This window comes from Anneissia japonica, unplaced genomic scaffold (assembly GCF_011630105.1).
Source record: "Anneissia japonica isolate Jap-2015-1 unplaced genomic scaffold, ASM1163010v1 scaffold287714_len2871179_cov188, whole genome shotgun sequence".
Classification (NCBI taxonomy): Eukaryota; Metazoa; Echinodermata; class Crinoidea; order Comatulida; family Comatulidae; genus Anneissia; species Anneissia japonica.
In genome coordinates this window covers 1,596,553-1,619,006 of record NW_022755542.1, presented here as the reverse complement: position 1 = coordinate 1,619,006, position 22,454 = coordinate 1,596,553, and the positions used below count along the sequence as shown (strand labels likewise).

Here is a 22,454-nt window from a genome sequence, read left to right as displayed (position 1 = left end):
CAAATATAAAACAAGAGAACATTGTTCTCTGGTATTAAAACCATGGTCGACTAACTCCCCTCCGTAGGCCTACGTACGTGTGCTGCGTCGTCGTAGTCGCCTTAAAAAAAACGAAAACAGCTCTTGATGTAGTACGCGAACAGTGTCTTGGCGTTGCCGTCACGGTCCATTAGTTCGTAGTAGACTGGCCGCGTAGTCAAAACGAAAAATGCCTATTGTATTTTTGGCGGTTGTGGCCTGCGTCGTAGTACGTTGTGGGCTTGAGTTAGTACGTTGTGTGTTTGTAAATGTATTTTTGGCGGTGTTGGCCTACGTTGTGTGTTTGAGTTAGTACGTTGCGTGTTTGTGCTAACACGTTGTGTGTTTGTGCTAGTACGTTGTGTGTTTGTAATTGTATTTTTGGCGGCGTTTGCCTTCCATAGCCGTGGTGAGCTTGGGCAACTTGGGCTGACGCCGATACACGTGTATAGTTTGTCTCAGATTTACAGAAGCGATACATTTACGTACGGAATTATTGAAGTGTGACATGCGCTCTCTATTTACGTGAATATATCGTTTCCAGATTTGTTTGCGGCGACGTAAATATATCCACTTCCTTTTTTTTAACTCTCCAAAAGAGGGGGGGGGGGGGTCGTCTTCTAAATCCCGCCATTGGAAACGTCGAAGCAAAGATTATAAAACTGCAAGAGGTCCGACTGCCCTTATTTTGTATACAGGCAATGAAACGTTAAAAAGTACTCCCACGAAGGGGCGTGTCCTTCATAAGAACGTAAAAGGCGTTCATTTTTATTTTAAAGGCCACGCCCCTTTTGGGTAGTACTTCTTGAAATAGGATTGCGTTCCAAAGAATCCCCGGCAGTCGGACCTCTTGCAGTTTTATACTCTTTGGTCGTCGAAGCACCACTCGTATTGACTGGCATTCTTTTTTTTTTTTATAAAATTTTCTAACGTTGTTTGTATAGCGCCCTCATATTACTGTATTACCAAAAAAGTTTGCATGACGTCATATGTGCGGGTTTTCCCACAATATGCCTGCTATTTTCTTGTTTTTCCGTTTTGTCGGTCTCTATGTAGGTAGGTAGGCATCCAGAGGCCCTAGGCCTAGTTTTCTGCTCCTGGTACAGACAGTACTTTGTTAAAGTATAGGGCTATATTACTTTCTTGGTACGTACAGATATGTATTAGACTTAAGCCTAGCCTTGGGCACATGGAACTTTTTTTTGTAGAGTAGGCCTAGGGCCTTGATGTATGCTAGGCTAGACAGGATCGACTCTAGGTAGGAGGGTAGACAGGGCGTAGGGTGGATAGGCTACACAAACCATAAGACAGAGGCACGGATGTACATCTCAGAGTGAGATGCAGGAAGGAGTACAGGCCTAGCCTGGTCAACCACTGTGTTGGACACAATTCCGTCCAGACGTCCCAGCCTGTGTCATCTAGTCTAGTCTAGTCTTTAGTCCTTATGTGATTTACATACAATAGGTTGCAGAGGGGTACAGATTCGTGATTAATTGAAAGGTTTTCGTTCGTTTTTCCCATTATTTTAACTAGTCCGGCTGGATGATTAAGATTAAAAAATTGTATATATATTTTTATTGGATCAATTGTTAAATTCCTCTTGAATTTCTTATGTAACTTCTGTCTGTAATTGTTGACCCCATCTGTCTTTAATGTTTCAAATATAAATTTTAATACAGTATTTAATAATATACTATTTGAATAATTACTTGTAAATTTTTAATTGCCATGTTTGTATTTTTGTGATTTTATATTCAGTCTTTCAATTCAATTCAGCACTTGCTGCAATAGACTGTTTTGTATGTTTCTTTTTTGCAATAAATATACCAAAATATATAAATACTGTATGCCCAAATATAAACTGCTGCACTGTGTTGCTTGTTGGGTTTCATACTAACAAAATGGATCATTACTCAGTAAATAAATATCAATCTACAAAACTTGTAATTGAATAGTGTATGTGTTGCACTTATATCATAATCACACTCAGTACTTAAAATAAAAAGGCCACTTGTTACTTTGTTCTATAAAAATATACAATGGTCCACAAATGACATCATATTAGAGATCTGTAAAGCCAAAATATTTTTGAAAGGACTTGCTTTTGTCCGATAAATCTACTCAACCAGTTATACTTCAAGCCTTATTCAATCAAAAAAGTTTATTAGCTTCGAGCTAATAAAAATTGTGCCAAGAATCCACTGGAGAGAAAAAAGTTTGGTGGAACAGCCAACAACAAGGAAAAACTTGTAACCTTTACAAAACAGTGGGAGAAGGTGATAAAAACAGCCTGAGTCAAATTACCATTTTTTTTTCACAGCTAAAGAAATAACTTTTAAATATTGCACTTAATTATTATTATTAGAAAATCATATATTATTATAGAGGCCAAATAAAAGTAATTGTCAGTTCCGCTTCCCCCTAGATCACCAAATTGTGAGTGCTATACCTCTAAGATGTATAGGTATTGTCACCGATTCTATCCAGCCAGATACTTATCAATGCACAACTTAACTGATACATGACAGAAATACATTCAGGTGTGGGGCCAGTGGGGTGGCATTGGGGAGATTTTTTTCCCCCACAGTATTAATTTTGTTGTAACAAGTATGTGTGATTTGCCCATATATGGGCATGAATAATATCACATCACACCCAATTATTAATATGATTATGTCATGTTGCACCCATTAGGGCATTATGATGTTATACCACTCTCATATAATAGGAAAATTAGATACTTGCCACTTGCCACTGGTTCGAACATGCTCGCCTACAGTATGTCTTCTTGGATAAGGACTATAAACAGTAGGCAAAGTGTATAAAATAGATTGTGTGTACTATGAAGAACCCAGTACATCATTTGAAACGAGTAGGGGATACCCCGGTGTACTGGTACAGTCAGCCCCTGTGGTGGATGACGAGAGTTGCTAGCACAGACACGAAGCGGCCCTTTAGGTGTGAAGAAAGTCATTGATGCAGTTCCTAGTCCAAATATCAAGCAGCACGAGCATCTTGTTTGATGGATACCAGCGTATTATTATATTAATATAATACTACACTATTATTATTATTATTGTTATTATTTTTAAAAACTTAGTAGTGTGGACAGAACTAAATTACAGTTATGTAATTTCTTTTTTAGTGGCCTCATCATGGCTGAGGATGATGCATATGTAGCTGCTTTTAAGAAATATCGAGAAGAGTTTTCCAAGTGTGTTAATGTAACAGACATCATTCTGGCTTTAGGAAACACACTTACCAATAATGATGAGGGACGCATTAAAGCAGTTTCAAAATCAGAGGGCAACTCCCCAGCTGCTCTGTGTCTCTGTGAATGTTTGTTTCGTAGACCAAACTGGAAAGAAAATATTGTGAAGGCACTTAGGTCAGATGAAATTAAACAAGATGACCTGGCGAACAGGATTGAAAAAGAATTCAGAGCAATCGATTCTGGTAAGTTTTTGGTTAGATCTAATGAATAAAAAATTATTTTAAAATGCAACCTGTGATAGTCTGATTGATGGAGGAAGAGATTAAACTAATTGAAATCATTTGATTAGGAAGTAGGAATGAACAGTATAATATTTGCTATTGTAATTAATATTATTACAGGTGTTATTATTGTTATAAAAGTATTAGAATTGTTACTATTGAATTATTTGTTACTACAGTAATGCACTATTTTTTGCGCTAAATTTTTCACTAGTGCATGGAAAATTACCATATTAATTGCTAATATTGTAAAGTTTAACAATAATTAATAGTAATTTTTATTGTTTCATATTTGAAAAATTTATTCTTTTATGCCTGTTTAAATCAAGCCTCATATCCTTTAACTGGCTTAGCACCCAGAGTGCATAGCCTCATTTCACATTTGCAAAACTGCAGTGTATACCATACACAAGCATAACAGGCTGGGAATAAGATCCTAATTTTGTTTTGATGTGTGCAAATGTGGTATATAGAATAAGTAACATAATATAGTTGGATTTTTTTTATTATTCATTTAAAGAAAGTGCCAATTCATCTCATGGAAGTGTTCCCAAATCAAATGTACAAATTCAAATACCAGTACAGTTGCCACAAACAACACAAGGCATTCCATGTATGTATTGATTCTTTAAATTAACTTAAGTTTTAAAATATAAATAAGTATTTTTTGTCATGTTCTTATTGGATTAATTTGTATCAAATAACCATGTACAAGTTCACCTTGACAAATAAAATAGTCCATTGTGAACAAACTGCATTCATTGGTCAAGTTTAACTAAGTGAACTTTGAACCGGAAGTATAATCAGGCTGTTTTTCCCAAGCAAGAATGTGCAATGAGAACAGGGCGACTTAGCGCATCCCAACTTTCACAGAGTGGGTCAATGATTAGACTGGTCATACAGGCACAAAATCGTACTATCGCAAAACCTACTGCAAATTTAAATCCAGCGGACAGCAGTGTGGTTTGACCAAGTTAAATTTGAAATAAACTTCAATTTGGTCAAAATTTATCCAATGTGAACATGACTTTAGACAGCTAAGTAAAATTGTGATTACCAACACTATTATTTATTATAAATGTTTATTATCCTCATCTCAATTGTACTTTAATTTAATACATTACAATGTGTATCCATTTTTTATCAGCTATGGTTATAAGCCAAATTGTAAATGTCTACAATGATGGGGCTAGATCAAAGGTTATTATCTCCACAACTTCTGATTCAGCAGGGAGTAGGCGTGCAAATAATTTTCATGATGTGGCACCTGCAGTCCCAGAGAAGGATATGTAAGTTGAGGGCATAGAATAATTATGTAAATTACAAAATAGTCACTATTTGTTGCCGTTGAGGATTTGATTAGTTTTTTTAAAGCCACTTTAGGTTTTCTTCCAATTTGGAAGAAGTATTATATAAAGTGCACCTTCCAATTTGAAAAAAACCAAAAAAAACAACCCTCCGATTCCAACATCCTCCTCCATTCTGAAACCCCTCCTATTCAGTCAAGACCACTGTTACAATAACTATTTTTGTACTGTGTGAAATTTTGACCAAAAGTATGTGTTGATTTGTTTCTGTATTCATTTGACCGTAGCAAAAGCTGTTCATCAAAAATATACATTGACTGTCTTTCAGGAACAACATTCCATTAAAAAAGTATGAAGAGCAGCTTGTTGCAGATGCTCTTGATGGTAAACAGAAGAATGTCCTGATAATTATTCCAAATGAAGATGAAACTAGAAGCAGGATTCCAGCCCATATATGTACAACTCATTTGCAGAATCCTGGAGTAGATGGTGTGAAGAAGCCTAAAGCCATCTGTCTTACAACAATCAACAGAATAAATTGGTTTGGCAGTCTTCAGAAGTATGTGCCAAGAACCATCAGGATTAAAAGTATTCTTGACGACCAGAAGGACATAACAGCGGAGTCTATGAAAAATATTGATGTCATACTCTCAACTCCTGAGATTTTTGAAAGAGCTTTGAACTCAAAAGCATTAGCCTTCAAGGAGATCACACTACTGATTTTAGATGATTGTCACTTGAGTTGCCAGATTCGTCATCCATACCGTTCCATTATGAAATCATACCTTGAAGAAAAACTGACGTCTAATTCAGCTATGACAAAAGTATAAAATATATTCAATATATTTTCTATTCTTTTACTATTTATATTTAATTGTAAAATCATCAGTTTACCTTCAACACAATTTTCCTATCCCTAGAGGTTGATAGTTTCACTCTTGCCTCTCGTACTGCAAGACTGACAGCATTTCCTTGCTATTAATTCTTGACATAGCTGCTGGATGCTTGATTGGTGTGTTGTTTACATACGCTATTGTACTACTGCCTAATTCAGTCCTACGGTGCACGGTGCAGTGGTGGTGCTACAGGGGCTAGGAGGGGAAGTTAGGAGAAAAAAATAATATTCTAAACGTTAATATCAAATGTTGGCCTATATAAATTAATAGTTTGGATGCCGATAAGATACAAAAAACACCATCCTTAGGTCGAGGTGCCCTGTTTGAGCGTCTAGCAGCTTATTATTTTGAATAATTGTTGCAATAGGGTGAGGGACACCACCTCCCAACCCAAATTGCGATTTTATACTTTTTAAAATTTTAAATGCCTGAATTTTGAAAATTTACCATGTTTTGTGATTTCTGTAAGTTTTTGTATGTTTAATGTTTTTTACTGTATTTTTATATTTGTGGAAAGTGCAAAGTTTTTAAAGTACTGTATTTTAATGATTTTATGTGTGTTTGATTGTTTTACAAATCAGGAAGGCAAATTTCATATATATTTTGTATGTATGACAATGAAATACATCTTATCTTATCATACGTACAGGTAGTTGGCTTAGCAACTAGAGGCAATTTGCAAAATCAGGGAGATGTGAAAAAAGCTGCAGATAATCTGAGAAACTTAATGGGTACCCTTGATGCTACATGCATTTTTGCTGTAACAAAAGAGTCCACAAGAAAGGAGTTTTACAAACAAAGTTTTCCAAAAATCTCACAGTTTTCCGTTGTTGAAAGACGCCAAGATAATACATTTTGCAGTGTAATTAGTGAGATGATGTCGAAAATTGAGCAAAAGCTGGATATGAGTGCTGGACCATCACAGCGCCACTCTGAGGAGTATGGGTTTCATATCGCAGAATTGAGCAAACAGGAGGAGGAAAAACAGGGCAAGAAAATTAAAAGTGAAAGATCTGTTCTTTTGAAACATTTAGCCATCTATAATGAAGGTAACGTTTGACATTTAAAAAAGAAAAAAACATTTTATGACCATCACATTATCACATAGTACAGTAGTATAGATTAGTGATGCACTAATGACTCAATTAGTATTTTTTTTATTAGTTTTACAGATGAATGAGATAATGAGGACCAAGGATGCTTTTGCATTGTTAAAAATTTTTTACAGAGAACATAATGACGATGAATGGCTTGACGATCTCTACCAAGGTTAGTTCAGAATGCAGTCAGTCCAACTAAAATCCATAATACATTCACCTTTTCAGTCTGTGCCAGTGGCGTCTCTATCATTATTATTATTATTTTAGCCGTCTTTGATGGAAAGACAAGTGGCCATCAGAAATACAAAGCTGTCCTGATAATTGCATCACCAACTATTTGAATTAAGCTTTTAAGTTTAGGGGGGGAATTTATCGACTGAATAGGGCTGCTTTCACAAGTGAAAGTACACAGACATCTCACTAGAACGTTTGATTTAGCAGTAGCTTCTGCCACTGCCTAATGCATCGGGTCTGTTACCGCTAGACTGCTAGGAAGTAGCCCTATTCCGCATCCGAAGTGGCCGTATGAAGTGGCCTGATTGGTCAGGTAATGGCTGGACTAATATATTTGTATGCCAAAATGTACTGTTGATGCAACATTTATTAATTTTTTTTACAAAATTGCAGTATGGCCTAACATTAACATATGTCCTTGCTTCAAGCATCATTGTTTGGTTCTTTCCTCCATGTTTGCACTATGAAAACACACACCCACAACCACACACCCATGCAGAAAGGATTAAAATCAAGTATATTGATTAATTAATTGAAGGTCAATGCAATCAGAACACAAATTTCATTGATCAAGTCTGTTCATTGATAAACCATTTTTTTTATTTGCTCACAGAACACTTAAGTGAGCTTTATAAGTTATCGAAAGAAGGAGACGGCAAGTATGAAAATCCTAGACTTGCTCATTTGAAGAGGGAAATTTTGGCAAAGAGTGGTGGTGATTTTAATGGTTTGTGCTTTTTAATAAATATTGATATTTTTGCATCAATCTCTGCAGAATTCATTGCTGTTTTTGAGTGGAAAGTGTAGCTTAGTGGTTAAGAAGTGTGTCTTCTAATATCATGATTCTGGGTTCAAATCAAAGTTTTTACGACTGTAAACAATTTCGCTACCTAAGATCCATAATTCTTCAGTAGTGGGGTATGTTAACGTGAAATTTTTTGGGAATTTTATTGTTGGTCGCAAAGAGCAACACGAAAAGTAGTTCAATATAATTGCCACTTTGAAGTGGTGTGGAGTTACAGTATATAGCTTAGTGATTAAGATACTTAACTGCTAATGCCAGGGTCTTGGGTTCAGTTTTTGTGAGAGCAGGACTTTTTCTCATGACATCAACTCCACTTTTAAAGTAACAGTACATTTACACATAATTGGTAGACCAGTTGGACCAACTAGACCTATTTGTATACCAGTTTGACCAAATGAACCTATTAGGTAGACCATTTGGACCAACTAGACCTATTTAATAGACCAGTTGGACCAGTTCAAACAGCTGGTACTACCAGTTTGACCAGTTCTACCAGTTGGATACTGTAAATGCTCAAATAAGCGCCGCGGCGCTTATAAAATTTTTGGCTTCAGTGCGGCGCTGATTCAGGAGTGGCGCTTATTCAAGAGCGGCACTTATATTATATTATATATTATATATTATATTATAGCGGCAAAAATATTGACGTGGCGTTTCCCTTGCCCGTTTCAATGTTATCTATTTCACATTTTCCCATAGTTCAGTAGGCCTATCATAGGTCCTATCATCGTTAACAAACGTCTATAAGAAATGCTTGTGTCTTCATTGTTATTTATTCATTTTGTGTTTTTGTGTGTGTATGTTTTCAGCAATAATAGTCAGTGAACATCGTCAAGTTCGAGAAGCTCTTTACAATTGGTTAAAATGTCCTGATTTCAAGAATCTAACAATCAAATCATTGGGTATCGCTGACAAATCAAGTGACATAGAGATCTTCAATGCTGAACAAAGACTGCTACTCTTATCATCTACTGAATTAAAAGATGCAAAACTGACTGGTGTGAAAATGGCAGTGATCTTTGGCATCAAGGATGGGATCCATATTTTCCAGTCAGAAGATGATGTCACTGATGAACTGCTTGATCTGGTGGCAGATTTACAGTTCAATGAAGTAGTAAAAAGTCTTCAGATCTTACCTGAGTCTGTGAAGCAAGAAAGCAATCTAAACAAGAAACTTCAGATATTGAGAGAAAGTGGAGAGGTCAAAGAACAAAATATATCTAAAGTGGAGAATGTAAGAGTTGATGGTTTGAAAGCTGTGAAATGGGTAACAGATAAAAGTTATTTATTTGATACAACTGTCAGAGGTCAAACAAGTGAGGGGGTAACATCTTCAACAGCCAGTAGTGCGTATATCAAAAGCAAGTTGTTTACGGAGAAAGAAAAGGGTTCCTCTGTCAATGCAAGTGGTAAAGCAATTGAGAAGGAAAGTACAAAACATATACCAAGTATGAGTTCCAAGGTTGATATGAATGCCAGTAGTCACGGTCAAAAAGTTGAAAATCAAAGTGAGTTATCAAAGTTTAAGCTTTACTGCCGAGGAGGCATAGGTCATAGAAAGTGTGTTTTTGTTTGCTCACTCAGCGAAATTCGCTTAATCAGTAGAACAAATCATGTATACAACGATTTCTATTGGAATTGGAGTAAAATTGAAGTTAGAGAACACCATGATGAAGAGAAAAGGAAGTGTGGTACAAAGAAGATCTACTGCAAAGAATGTGGTGCCGATTGGGGCAATACTTGCAAAGGCTACCCTTGCTTTAAATTAAAAAGCTTTATTGTTAGGCTTCCTAATGGGAAGTGGATGTGTTTCTCAGAGAGGAAATCATTTGGTGTTTCAATTCCACCAATGAGCAATGAGGATCAATAGGAAAATAGATGGTTAAAGCTCAGCATTTTTGCAGTTCATCTTCTGGGCTCATATCTCACCGTTAATTCATTTCTATCTTTTGGCAAGATAGTACTTTATCTCTTCTCACAGCCTGTGTCAAAAATTCCATAAGCTCTTGTATGCCCATGTATAGTCATAGTGTGCCTATATATGGTCATGATGTGACCATATTTAGGCATGTCACATGTTTGTGTTAGATAAAATATGATAGTCTGGACAGGGCTTAATCATTAATTCAAGATCCAAAACAAGAAGCTGCCTAGGGTCTCCAGATTAGTGCTATACTTTTTCCTTAATCTTAATTCAGCACAACATATACTGATTTTAACAGTGGTTCAGAAACACAATACTGTATAAAATTTACAATATCAGATAATAATTAAAGTATAAAAACCCACCTGTAATAAAAAGTGATTCAAAATTATATAGTAAGTTTTCGTTTCTTTTTTAAATCAAGATTACAAGTTTACATAAAAAGTGTGTGGTTGATATTGCCAAGAGTTTTGGTATTAGAGAATTCCATAAATTGGTTGATCATATAGTTAAATGTTCTTTTACCTTGATAAATATTTGATTTATGTTCATTTAATTATATCTTATAATCATTTAGGTAAAATATGAAACCTGTATATGTAATTAGGTAACTTTTGATGGGTCTATGTAGTACAGTAGAGTACTTAAAGAGTATTATTGCTGCTTTATTGATTATATTTAATTGTATTGTACAGTTTTACGTACCATTCTGAAGTTAAGGTTAAAAAATAAATATGATTCGTCAACAAAAAAATAATTAATGATAGGCCTATAGCTAGTGCAATTGTCAACATAATAATAATACAGTATAATATGTAAAGAAGATCACAGGAAAAGGCATACTGAAGGCATACTGTATGTTTCCATATTGTAGAAGATAACATTCCAAAATATAAGCTTGTTCCCCCACCATGTCTTCCCCCACCCCAAATTGGTAGAAAATGTTTGAAAAACAATCACCTCATTTTACGGGCTGGTGCCCCCTCACTTAATTTTAGAGCCCTTCACTTTTTCCCTTATCAGCCCCACTCCCCTCCCCGTTTCAAGACTCCTAGATACTCCACTGTTGCTAAGGTACCACAAAACGTTGTCAACGTACGTAAACAAGTCTGTTTGTGGGAACAACACCTTTTCCTTCTTCTGATTGGCCAGTTGGTAAGTTTGAGTGACACTTCGGAAAAGCCCATTGCCAGCTGTCTTTAATAACTTTTCCACATTTTTGAATATGCAAATACTGTACATTCATGGTATCCATATCGTAAGGGTCATATTGACCAAATCGAGGGGATTCAGAGAAGAGCCACCAGATTTATTCTCCATCAAAAGAGGCTGGAACAGTCCTATGAGGAGAGACTAGACACTTTAAAATCTTATTTCAGTTCAAACTTTAAGGGATTATTTTTCAATTTTACTAGTGTGTAACCTTTTAAGTAACTCTATTGATAATTCTGTCTCACATCGTCTCATTATTAATAATCGCCATCCGGAATTACTTGCGTTTAAGCATCTAATTTCAAAGAATGACATGTCAAAGTTTTCTATAGCCACTCGTTTTGTTAGACTTTGGAATTTGTTACCGGAAGATATTAAGAGTTCTTTTGTTTGGGATAATTTTAAATTATTTAAGGCAAAACTAAAAAAAATGTTCTATTGTAAATCTTAGTTTTTTACTGTTTATATATTTATTTTGTTTTGGGTAATTTGTGTGTTGGGAGCCGCACGTCCTTCAGGCGACGGTGGATTTTCCGCTTTGTGACTCCTGAACCGTCTTGCAAAATGAATAAAATAAAATAAAAAATAAAGGTTATATATTAATAATATAATAATATGAAAAAAGTAAGACAGGATATTTTGTATGTGGGTTCAAGGATTTGTAAGTATTTATCAACTATGTTAAGAACCTGCCTGAATATTGCAGCATTTCTAACAAATATTTAAATAATTACTGAATAATAAATATAAGAAAACTCATAAAATGGTTTTAAAAAAAAATTATGATTTTATTAATAACACAATGTATATGTATAGATATAAGAAAACTCATAAAATGTTTATTTTAAATTGTAATTTTATTAATGACACAATGTATATTGCTCCGACATTGCCGGCACATATTATAAATTGACACATTTTCATACATAAACCCTTCTAAATCTTTCTTAATAGTGTTCTCACATGTAGAGTAATTTTTGTGGTGGGATACTCATTTCCACTTGAAGTGAAAACATATGTACACAATGTATTTTGTATATTACTGGAATAATGATTAATCAGTTGATTTATATACTGTAATTCAATGCCTTTTAATTGACTTTTGTCAAGTTTGTATCTTGAAAAATCTAATATTTTTGCATTATGGTAATTTAATTTTAACAAAATGTATATTTTTCAAAATTCTCTTAAAATGCACTGGGATTTTTATTAACTAAAAAAAGAAGTGTAATAGAGAGTGACCTAATCTGAATTTTAAGAATTGCAATTCTTTTTGCAATTACTGTAATGTTTTACTGAATAAATAACGATTATTGGTTATCAGATTATGAAATTGTATTTGATTTAAAAAAAAAATATTTTGGACTATCACTGTCAGTCTGAAATATATTAAGTAGGTAAGACATTTTTTATACCCTGTTTTGCGAACTTATTTAGAAGATCGTCAGAAGAGGGCGGGGAAAAAGAAAATAAAATTTCGTTTTCTTATTCAGCAAATGGTTTGCCAAAAACATGCAATCAGAGTAGAAAATAAAATAAAATTTTATTGGTGATGTAAACAGTGTAGTAATTGGATGATTAAATGCTTAAAATTTATATAAAATAATTATGAAGAAATATACAATATATTTTTGCAGATTTCAAGGCAGTGGTGGGTGTAATTAAAATGATGAAAAACTATTATTTTTTTCTGAAATTTACATTTTTTTTCGTGGTGGTGGGTGCACTGATTGGCCAAAAATAAAATGTTATTTTTATTTTTAAAAATCATCATTATTGGCGGGCAGTGGGTTCGCTCAACCAGGTAAGGATACTTATAGAAAGAAGAAAAAGGAATAATAGAATTAAGTGTGTTGTTTTTCTTAATTAAAGTTTAATATTATTTATAAATATATCCGAACAATGGAAAAGCAGACAAAACCAAAAATGCAAAAAACAACTGAAAGAATAAATTGTAAGCTTCTGAAAGAATAGTTGATTAATTGAGTGGGTAGGAGGGATGTTTTTGCTATAATTATATAATTTATCTTGGTATGTTTGTTTTTAAAAAAAAAAGCAGTGGTGTTGGCAAAAGCTGTCTGTGAACATAATTTATGAAATTAATTTAGATTTAAGTACAATAATATAATTTATTTAGAATTTATATTTAAATAAAAATACAGTACACTGCTATCAACATTACAAGATTAGAATGACACCTCATGAGTGTTTCTGAAAGCTGTATGTCGCCCTCTTCAAGAAACAAGTTTTGAAGACGTCACATGATGGTGCTTTGGGTTTTTCCAAAGATACTAGAAATACAAGATAGAGTTCTCGCATTGTAAAAATGAGGCGGAAGTCGTGCCCAACGTAGGCGGCGCCCTTCTTTTTAACCATGCGGCCTGTAATACGAAGATCTATTTTGTTGTTTTTTTTCATATTCCTCTTTCTTAAAGGTTCATCATGGCCGAAAATGATATGTATGTAGCTGCCTTCAATGACATATTTCGAGGAGAGTTCATCAAGTGTGTTGATGTTATGGATATGATTGTGGCTTTGGGAACGCTTACAGTTAGCGATGAGGAAAATGTAAGAGCAGTTTATAAAACAGAGGGCAACACATCGGCAGTCATATGTCTGTGTGAAAGGTTATGCCGTAAACCAAACTGGAAAGAAAATATCGTGAAAGCACTTAGGTCAGACGATATAGGAAAAGGTGACCTGGCAGACAGGATTGAGGAAAAATTCAAAGAAGTTAAAGCTGGTAGGTTTTAACTTTGTTGAAATAGACCTTTTTCACGAATCGGTTTGTCATCTTGAAATGATGACAAACATTGCGAATCAGCGGTGCGTAACCAACAGAAGAAATAAGATAGGCTTTTGTTTTGGGCTGATTTTTTGACATCATGTTATTTAAAAAAATCATATCTTCGTAACGGGGCGTAGTATCCAAAAAAATTTTCAGCGAAATGTTCTTAAAAGACTAGTCTACACCGCTATATGATTGAAAAAAATTGAAAAATGTTTTTGACCTCTGAAATCAAGATGGAAAAAGAAAAGCCTATCTAAGTAGTATATTATAAGTGTATTAAAATAGGTCTGTGTATTACAGTGCAGTTATATAGATTATCATCAGGTCATGGCCTCTCATCAAGGTTCTGTTTACCAAATTTTCATAAATAGAATAAAACAAATAAAAATAAACTATAGGTTAAAATTTTTTTGTTTATTATAGTCCGACGGACTTCGGTGGTGCCAAAATTTACTCAGTTCATTTATTTTGAACGCTGTGGCTATTTTTACGAACGAGTCGTGAAATTAGCCCCAATGCTATTCTTACGACAATGGATGGCGCATGCGCGGTTTGCGTCCTTGTCGGGGGAAACTTCATCTCTAGGCCTACAGAAAGGGCACGTACAGCTCAGACGCAGTAGAGGCCAGTTAGCCTCCGCACAGCGGACTAGCTAGGAGTAAACTTCATATAGCGATTGAGTTTAATCAAAGATACTAGAATGCAAGATAGAGCACTCATAGCTAAAATGAGGCGGAAATTGGTCCAGACGTACACAACTCCCTTCTTTTTTTATAATGCAAGTTTTCTATACTTGGTCCAGACGTATAGTTTGCCCTTCTGTCGCTAGGTTTATCCAAAGAGTCATGCCACACCCCTTTTGGGTAGTACTTTTTCAAATAGGATTGTGTTCCAAAGAATCCCGGCAGTCGGACCTCTTGCAGATTTATGCTCTTTGGTATATCCAGACGCACATGGTGCCCTTCTTCTTTTCCACTGATGGAGGAAAACTTATCACTAATCAGAGTCCGGTCACACGATTCTGTGCTTTTGTGTCAGTCTTTTTATTGTTTTGATTTATTTATGTGCTTGTTTGTATTTTATGGATAATGGCAACGATTTTAACCTCTGCAAAATGAGATTATGTATTCACAGTTATGTAACGGTGGCAGAATTTTTTTTAGATCCAGCTGTACAGTATGCGGTGCCCCATTGTTTGTATTCCCACCATGCATTTCGGTGGAACAGTTTTTTCTGTGGAGAACTCTATCTTGTGTTTCTAGTATCTTTGGTTTTTAATGGACCTTCCAGTTTCTAGGCCTATGTCATGTCAAGCTTCAGGGATGTGCAATAGGCCTACATTATTATTTTATTTCATAGTTACGTTCGGTGCAACTTATTATATAATACTGTAGTAGTAATTTTATCAATTTCCGAATGCTTCATAATGAAAGACAATGCTTTTTGTTATTGAATTGATTTGTTAAATCAAATACACATTTATATCTGATTTTTGTAAAATACTATGCAATAAAGTTACATAACAGAACATTTCACATGCTTGTTTTTCGAGGCTAGATTCAAGATAGTTTTATCATATTCATCTGTTGTTTTAAAAAAGAAAATAAATAGAAAGAAAGAAAAAGAAAAAAAAATGATCGCCCAAAACGCCTCAGAAGTTATTTTCGGGCGTCTAGAAAACAAAATGTTCATGGGGGCGTCCCCCCTAACCCCTAGTGGTGTTATCTCGATCCCCCACCCTTTTTTGGACATCTCAGGATCCGCCCCTGTGTCGTGTTGGTGCCCTAGACCGGAGTCACAAAAATTCAGGTACCATCGAGAAACTAGGTTATTTTCCATGTTTAATTTTCTATGTTGGAGATAGGCCCTAGGGCTAAACATTTATTTTGTTTTTCATGTACAAAATTTAAATTGTAGGCTAAATGATGTACTCTAGTCCATTCCTGCCGCGAAGTTTACTCCTAGCTAGCCCGCTGTGCGTAGGCTAACTGGCTTCTACCGAGTCTGAGCTATGATGTAGCCTTTCTGTAGGCCTGAGACGGTCGCGATGCGTTCAGTTCAAGTTTTCCCCGACGAGGACACCCTAAACGCGCATGCACCACCCATCGTCGTCAGAATAGCATTGGGGGCTATCTTCACGACTTGTAAAAATAGCCACAGCGTATTTAGACATCTTAAAGTACAGTCATGGCATATAATATCTGGGGGTGGTGGGAATTTTTTTCCCATTGAATAAACACCCCCTCCCTCTCTGAATGACTAAACAAAACTATAATGGAAGTAACATAATTTTCAACACATTTCATTATATTCTACTACATTTATATTGTTACAAGTCAAAGAGGAAGCACAGAGCAGGGTAATACCGGGGTACCCAAATTCAAGAAAGTGTGAATCCTGAGGGTCTGAGGTTATTTGGACAAATTTGGAGATCTATACTATATTAAGCTTAGGTAAAGTTGGTACACTGGGGCAGATCCAGGGCCCATGGGTGCTAGGGCCCCAAATAAAGAGAGAAGGAAAGAAATAAAAGGTGAAAGAGAGAAGCATAGTACTGTACTCCCAAAACAAGCTCATATTTGATTTGAATTTGTACCATCTGTCTATTGTTATTGTAATTGTAACAACAAGCAGTGAGGTGCTCAATTTGATGTGTACAATGTATTGTTACCACAGTGTGATTATAATGTTTTAGATTCTTTTTTCATTTAAGGAATCTCCAATCCATTGCCTTTCCATCAAACTTGTGGAGATGTTTCAAATTCCAACCAGAGCTTATTGCCACTATCACCACAAGGTAGGTATTGAATATAATTTAATTTAATTTTATATTCTGCTTAGTATTTAGTATCTCAAGTCAAATACTCATCCTATAAAGCTTGATGATGATGATGATGATGTTAACAACATCGATGAAAGCAGCAACTACGGTGATGACAACAATGGTGGTTATGATGACTAGAGCCAGGGCTTGAAAAATTAGTCTGACTGGACGTCACCACTATTTGGCTGTTTAGTGTACAATTAGTGTTGGAGGCATTTGATTAAGTTTACTGTCAGGGGCACAAACATTTTTTTCCAGCCTGGATTATAGTGATGCATTATCTATTACAGTACATTTGTTGTCATCATAATCCCAATGTTACATTAATCTTTGCATATATTCATTTCTGTCGCCAGCTACGGTAAATATAAATGTAAATGTTTACAATGGAGCAAGACCAAAAGAAACCTCGCAAGTGGTTATTGACAAAGCACCAACTTCTGATTCAGCCGTATTTGGAATTAGACCTACAAGCAGTGTTTCTACATTTCTAGAGAAAGATAGGTAAGTTAAGGCCATGTGAATTCAGGGGTCCCAATTCTACCTCAAGTCGCAGGAGTCGCCAAGAAATTGGGATGGCCTCCCACACTCCCGCAAGCAAGCAAGAATCACCCATAAAATGACCCATCTTCCACAAATTATAATACAGTAAAACCCTTAATTCCTTTAGGACACCCATATTAGAGGGGAAATTTTTCATTCCCCAAGGATGGTGTCCCCTCAGGGGTTTTACTCCAATGTTTACACATTTTTACTACTTTATTTATCAATTGTCTTATGGAAGTTTGTGTCGATGAATATTACCATGCTCAGAAAAATAAAATATTAAAAAATTTAAAAAAATTAAATAATTGGAGCATTTCTAAAGTTCACGTTATCTGAGTATTTATTTTTATAAAGGAAACATCAAATTTTTACCATTTAAACGTCTACATTTTTGTGGGCGGCTGAGTGCTAAATCCTCAAAAATTCACTTTAGGTTTCCGACACATTTTATTTCCAACCCTTTATTAAATCCGTTGGATTATTGTTTAAATAATTAGTAAACGTGTATTGCCTTTTAGAAGTAACATCTTTCAGCTGACTAAGTATGAAGAGTTGCTTGTTGGAGACACTCTTGATGGTAAGCAGAAGAATGTCCTGATCATTTCTCCAGATGAAGATGAAACCAGAAGCAGGATTCTTGCCCATATCTGTATAACCCATCTGCAGAATTCTCAAAGTGGAAGTGGTGTGAAGAAGCTGAAAGTTGTATATCTTACATCAACCAACAGATTGGGTTGGTTAAGCAATTTTGGGAAATACCTGTCATCCTTCGGGATTTACACTAATCTTAATGACCAGAAGAACATAACAGCAGAGTCTATGGAAGAATATGATGTCATACTCTCAACTTCTGAGATTTTCGAAAGAGCTCTGACATCGGAAGTGTTAGCCTTCAGTGACATCACTCTGCTAATCCTTGATGAGTGCCATCTCTGTTGTCAGAGTGGTCATCCTTTCCGTTCCATTATAAAATCATACCTCACAGAAAAACTGGCAGCTAATTTAGCTTTACAAGTATGAATTGTTTCACCATATGTTTTGTTTCTTATCTAAAATAAATTGTATTGCATAATAGTTTTTCACCCAGTGATTTACCTTGCCAACTACAAATACTGTTTCTAAAATCAAGAAGTATTATTGATATTACAATATATGCATCCATTTAATGTCCTCAGGTAGTTGGCTTGACAACTAGTAGCAATATACACAATCATGGAGATATAAAAGAAACAGAAGATAATCTGAGCAACTTAATTGGAACATTAGATGCTATGTGTGTTTCAATGATAACAGAAGAGGCCACAATCAATGAGTTGTATTTGCAAGTTTATCCACAAGTGACACAGCTATCAGTTGCCACTAGACGCAAAGATGATCCTTTTTGCAGAGTAATTAGTAGAATGATGTTTGATATCGAACAAAAACTGGAGCTAAAAGTTGGACCATTACAGCGTTATTCTCAGAATTATGGATATCACATTGCAGAATTAAGGAAACAAGAGAAGACTCAAAAGAAAGATGATGAAGAGGAAAATGGAACAATTGTCCTTTTGAATCATTTAGCAGTCTACAATAAAGGTAACCAGACAATGATACCAAGATTACAATTTGTACCCACTTGCGAGTTTTATATAAAAAAAAAATCATACTAATTTATTATTGACTAAAACATTCATTTTTTTTTGTTTACAAGTTTTGCAGATGAATGAGATGATGAGGACAAAGGATGCTTTTGCATTTTTAAAAAAGTTATACAAAGAACATGATGATGGCAATGAATGGCTTGAAGAACTCTACCAAGGTAAGAGTTCAAAGTAATCAATTCAACTGAATTGCACAGCTCATTATTGAAGTTCATTGATCAATTTCTTATTTCTTAGTGCATTCATCAAATCTACATTGATCAAGTTCATAATACATTGATCTAGTCAATAGTACATTGATAAAATCTATAGTGCATTGATCAATCCATAGTGCATTGGTCAAGTTCATAATACATTGATCAAGTTCATATACTGTACACTGATCAACTTGTACAGTGATCAAATCTATAGTACATTGATCAAGTCCATAGTGCACTGATCGGGTCCATAGTACATTGATCAAGTCAATAGTGATCAGGTTCATAATACATTAATCAAGTCCGTAGTACTTTTAATCATGGTTCATTGATCAAGTGTTCGTGTATTGATCAAGTTTATTGTGGATTGTTGATGTCCATAATACATTAATATATTTCATATAATGTCATGTTCATAATACCTTAATAAAGTATTTATTAATTTGCATTACAGAACACTCCAGTCAACTTTATAAGTTATCAAAAGAAGGAGACAGCAAGTATGAAAATCCTAGACTTGCTCATTTGAAGAGGGAAATTTTGGCAAAGAGTGGTGGTGATTTTAAAGGTTTGTGATTTTTAATCTTATAGATGATCATATTTGTGTATCAAGAGCAGATATATCTACGTAGTATTCAATGATCTTTGAATGGGACATTTTAACATAGAAAAATGTGGGGTAGCATGTTTGTTAAGATGAGCACCTCTCAATTTCATGATCTTGGGTTCAAATCTAGCAAGTGCCATGTTGTCACAACTGAAACCAACTCCTCCATAAGCCTCACAATGAATTTATAGACATATTTTTAAAATATTTAAAGAGCCCTTTAAATTACTTTATGACATATTTGTAAACCAACATTTACATTAATCATCCTTCTAATACCTACTCATCTGGTTTTTTTTTTATTTATTTAATGTAACACATTTTTATATTGCTTTTCTGTTTTTGTGTTCTCAGCAATAATTATCAGTGAACACCACCATGTTCTGGAAGCTCTTCATGATTGGCTTATTTCTAGGCCAGATTTCAAGAATCTACATACACAGTTATTAAGTACCACTGACAAATCAAGTGAAATGGAGAGCTTCAATTCTGGAAATAAAAGACTCCTGCTCACATCATCTGCTGGATTAGAAGGTGTTAAGCTGATTGGGGTGAACATGGCAGTGATCTTCGTCTCTGTCATGGATGGGATCCGTATCTGTCAGTCAGATGAGGATGTCACACAAGAACTCCTGGATTTGGTAGCACAGCTACAGTTAACTGAAGTAGTAAAACATCTTCAGAACTTACCGGAATCAGTTAAGCTGAAGAACAATCAGCACAAAAAACTCCAGATATTGAGAGAAAATGAAGTGCTGGAAGAAAGCATATCACCTAAAAAGAATATATCAGAGAACACGAGAGTTGAAGAGTTCGAAGTTCTAAAGGGTGTATCAGGTAAAAGATGCTCATTGGATACAAATGTCAGAGGCCAGCCAAGTCACGAGGGAGAGCATGATATTAGTGAACCTATGAAATCTCCAGTGGCATTACCCAGTAGTCTAAAGACTAAAAGTAAGGCGGTTAGGGTGAAGGAAAAGGATGTACTAGTGGAAAGTTTCCCATCGCTTGTCAATCAAATCGGTGAGGAAAATGAAGAGGGAAAAAATCTATCATGCAAACGTTACACCGTTGATAAGAGTGTTAGCAGTAAGGGTAAAAGTCAGTTATCAGAGTTCAAGCTCCACTGCCGAGGCTCCACAGGGAATGGAAAATGCACAACTGATACAGGGACTTTTGCTTGTTCACTCAGCGATGTTAGGTTGATGAGTCAATTCAATCATGTATACAAAAAGAAGTATTGGAATTGGAGTAAAATAATTGTAAAAGAACACCGTGATAAAACGAAAAGAAAGGATGGAACGAAGAAAATTCACTGCAAAGAATGTGGTGCCGATTGGGGCAACACTTTCAAACTGTACCCTTGCTTAAAACTGAATAACTTTAATGTTAAGTTTCCAAATGGGGAGCTGAAGTATTTTCCACAGTGGAAAAAACTTGATGTTCCAATTCCACCAATGAAGGAGGACCAATAAAAAAATTTAAATGTCTGGCACACTGGTATTTTGATCAGTGGTGTAATGTCTATTTGATTTTGGAGGCCGGGTGCACAAAACGTGGTTTCTTGCAGTCCAAATGAGGATATGTTGTGGCGAAATGGTTAGGCTGTCGCACTGACCAGTATTGAGTAAATGAGTTATAAAATATGGGAGCTAAAAAAATTTCCAAATTTGTTTTTCATTATAGATCAACAGTTTAATTCTTATTAAACATGTGCCCCAAAGGAAATGGTCAACAAATTGTTTATTTAACGTTGATAGTTAATTCTATTAAACAATGTATGTACAAATAACTTTGGAAGGCAATTACTCCAAATCATGTTTATCTTGATTCTAAAAGTGCTGCACTTTCACTTTCAAATAACTTAGGCTTGAAATGTCCAATTTTAATGAATGACCCCTCATTTTAAAGATTACATTAGGTAACTGAAATTACCAGTAACTTGTATTTCAATTTTTCCTACAACTTATCCATTTTGCCATACCATGCCTCAAATGGGCAAGAACCCTGTTACGTGGCATTTACATTATGGTTCCAGTACGAGTAGAGAAGTGCCAAAACTAACCACATCAAAACAATATGTAATTCCCAGTTTTAACTGGTAAATTATTGATTTTGTCAGATTTTAATGGCTTCAGTATGAGCTACATGATTCAGCATTTAAATATATAAAAAAGTAGACCTAAACAAGAATGCATTTAATTACAAAGCACTTTCACGATGTATGCATGTACGATGCACATAATTTGTTATGTTTAAATTGCATGGTTAAAGTGTAGTCTTTTTAGCCTTGATATTCATAAATAGGAATCAAAGAAATACTGTCGCCTCAGCCATCTTGTGAGACTTCATGAGTGAATAATGAAATGAAATGAGCCCTCAATTCAACACTTTCTTGCAGGTTGTTATGCCACTGATTTTGATTGATCAGGTTTCCTTCTTAAGAGTTAAAATCCCAGTGCCTATTTTGCTTTCATATGTGACAAGCCACTTAAATCTATATTTGTTTAAATCTACAACTGTGTTTTCTCCCCGACACCACCCGTACCCGAGCCAATGCCATCCATGTATTTTGTGCGTGGTTAGTATATATCTAATGAATAATTAAAGGTGCATTTTGTTGGTAGATATCAGTGCTATACAATATTTCTATTACAAGATGAGTAGCCAACAGTTTCTTTACTGCCAGAACTAAAAAATATTCACTGGAAAATAGATGCTTCAAACTACTGTATAATTAATAGTACAGAATCTTAATGTTAATTTACTACAATACAGTATTTCTTTATAAAGTTATTAATTTATCAGTAGCAGGCTTATTATTTCTTCGAATATTTATATATAGTATTTATAGG

At 35.0% G+C, this 22,454-nt stretch overlaps 2 protein-coding genes across 2 annotated transcripts; both read left to right on the top strand.

Moving 5' to 3' along the window:
• The first annotated feature begins 1,011 nt into the window (after positions 1-1,011).
• On the top strand, positions 1,012-10,613 carry LOC117123691 (probable ATP-dependent RNA helicase DDX58). Its single transcript, XM_033269705.1, has 9 exons — positions 1,012-1,074; positions 3,164-3,474; positions 4,034-4,126; positions 4,661-4,802; positions 5,149-5,644; positions 6,366-6,765; positions 6,881-6,985; positions 7,664-7,777; positions 8,665-10,613. The coding sequence occupies exons 2-9, from the start codon at positions 3,174-3,176 to the stop codon at positions 9,723-9,725; spliced, it is 2,712 nt and encodes a 903-aa protein (XP_033125596.1). The 5' UTR covers positions 1,012-1,074; positions 3,164-3,173; the 3' UTR covers positions 9,726-10,613.
• A 2,762-nt stretch (positions 10,614-13,375) lies between these two features.
• Positions 13,376-22,229, top strand: LOC117123695. The gene is made up of 8 exons (XM_033269709.1): positions 13,376-13,734; positions 16,496-16,579; positions 16,963-17,110; positions 17,671-18,166; positions 18,328-18,730; positions 18,846-18,953; positions 19,447-19,560; positions 19,954-22,229. The coding sequence occupies exons 1-8, from the start codon at positions 13,434-13,436 to the stop codon at positions 21,072-21,074; spliced, it is 2,775 nt and encodes a 924-aa protein (XP_033125600.1). The 5' UTR covers positions 13,376-13,433; the 3' UTR covers positions 21,075-22,229.
• The last annotated feature ends 225 nt before the right edge of the window (positions 22,230-22,454 follow it).

What these genes read in the sequence shown, in the direction of transcription:
- LOC117123691 (XM_033269705.1), top strand. Translation starts at nt 3,174, where the DNA reads ATGGCTGAGGATGATGCATATGTAGCTGCTTTTAAGAAATATCGAGAA. An exon ending in ATTCAGAGCAATCGATTCTG is followed by an intron (nt 3,475 to 4,033) that starts GTAAGTTTTTGG and finishes ATTCATTTAAAG; the next exon opens with AAAGTGCCAATTCATCTCAT. An exon ending in TTTAGCCATCTATAATGAAG is followed by an intron (nt 6,766 to 6,880) that starts GTAACGTTTGAC and finishes TTTTTTTATTAG; the next exon opens with TTTTACAGATGAATGAGATA.
- LOC117123695 (XM_033269709.1), top strand. Translation starts at nt 13,434, where the DNA reads ATGGCCGAAAATGATATGTATGTAGCTGCCTTCAATGACATATTTCGA. An exon ending in ATTCAAAGAAGTTAAAGCTG is followed by an intron (nt 13,735 to 16,495) that starts GTAGGTTTTAAC and finishes TTTTCATTTAAG; the next exon opens with GAATCTCCAATCCATTGCCT. An exon ending in ATTGCCACTATCACCACAAG is followed by an intron (nt 16,580 to 16,962) that starts GTAGGTATTGAA and finishes TTCTGTCGCCAG; the next exon opens with CTACGGTAAATATAAATGTA.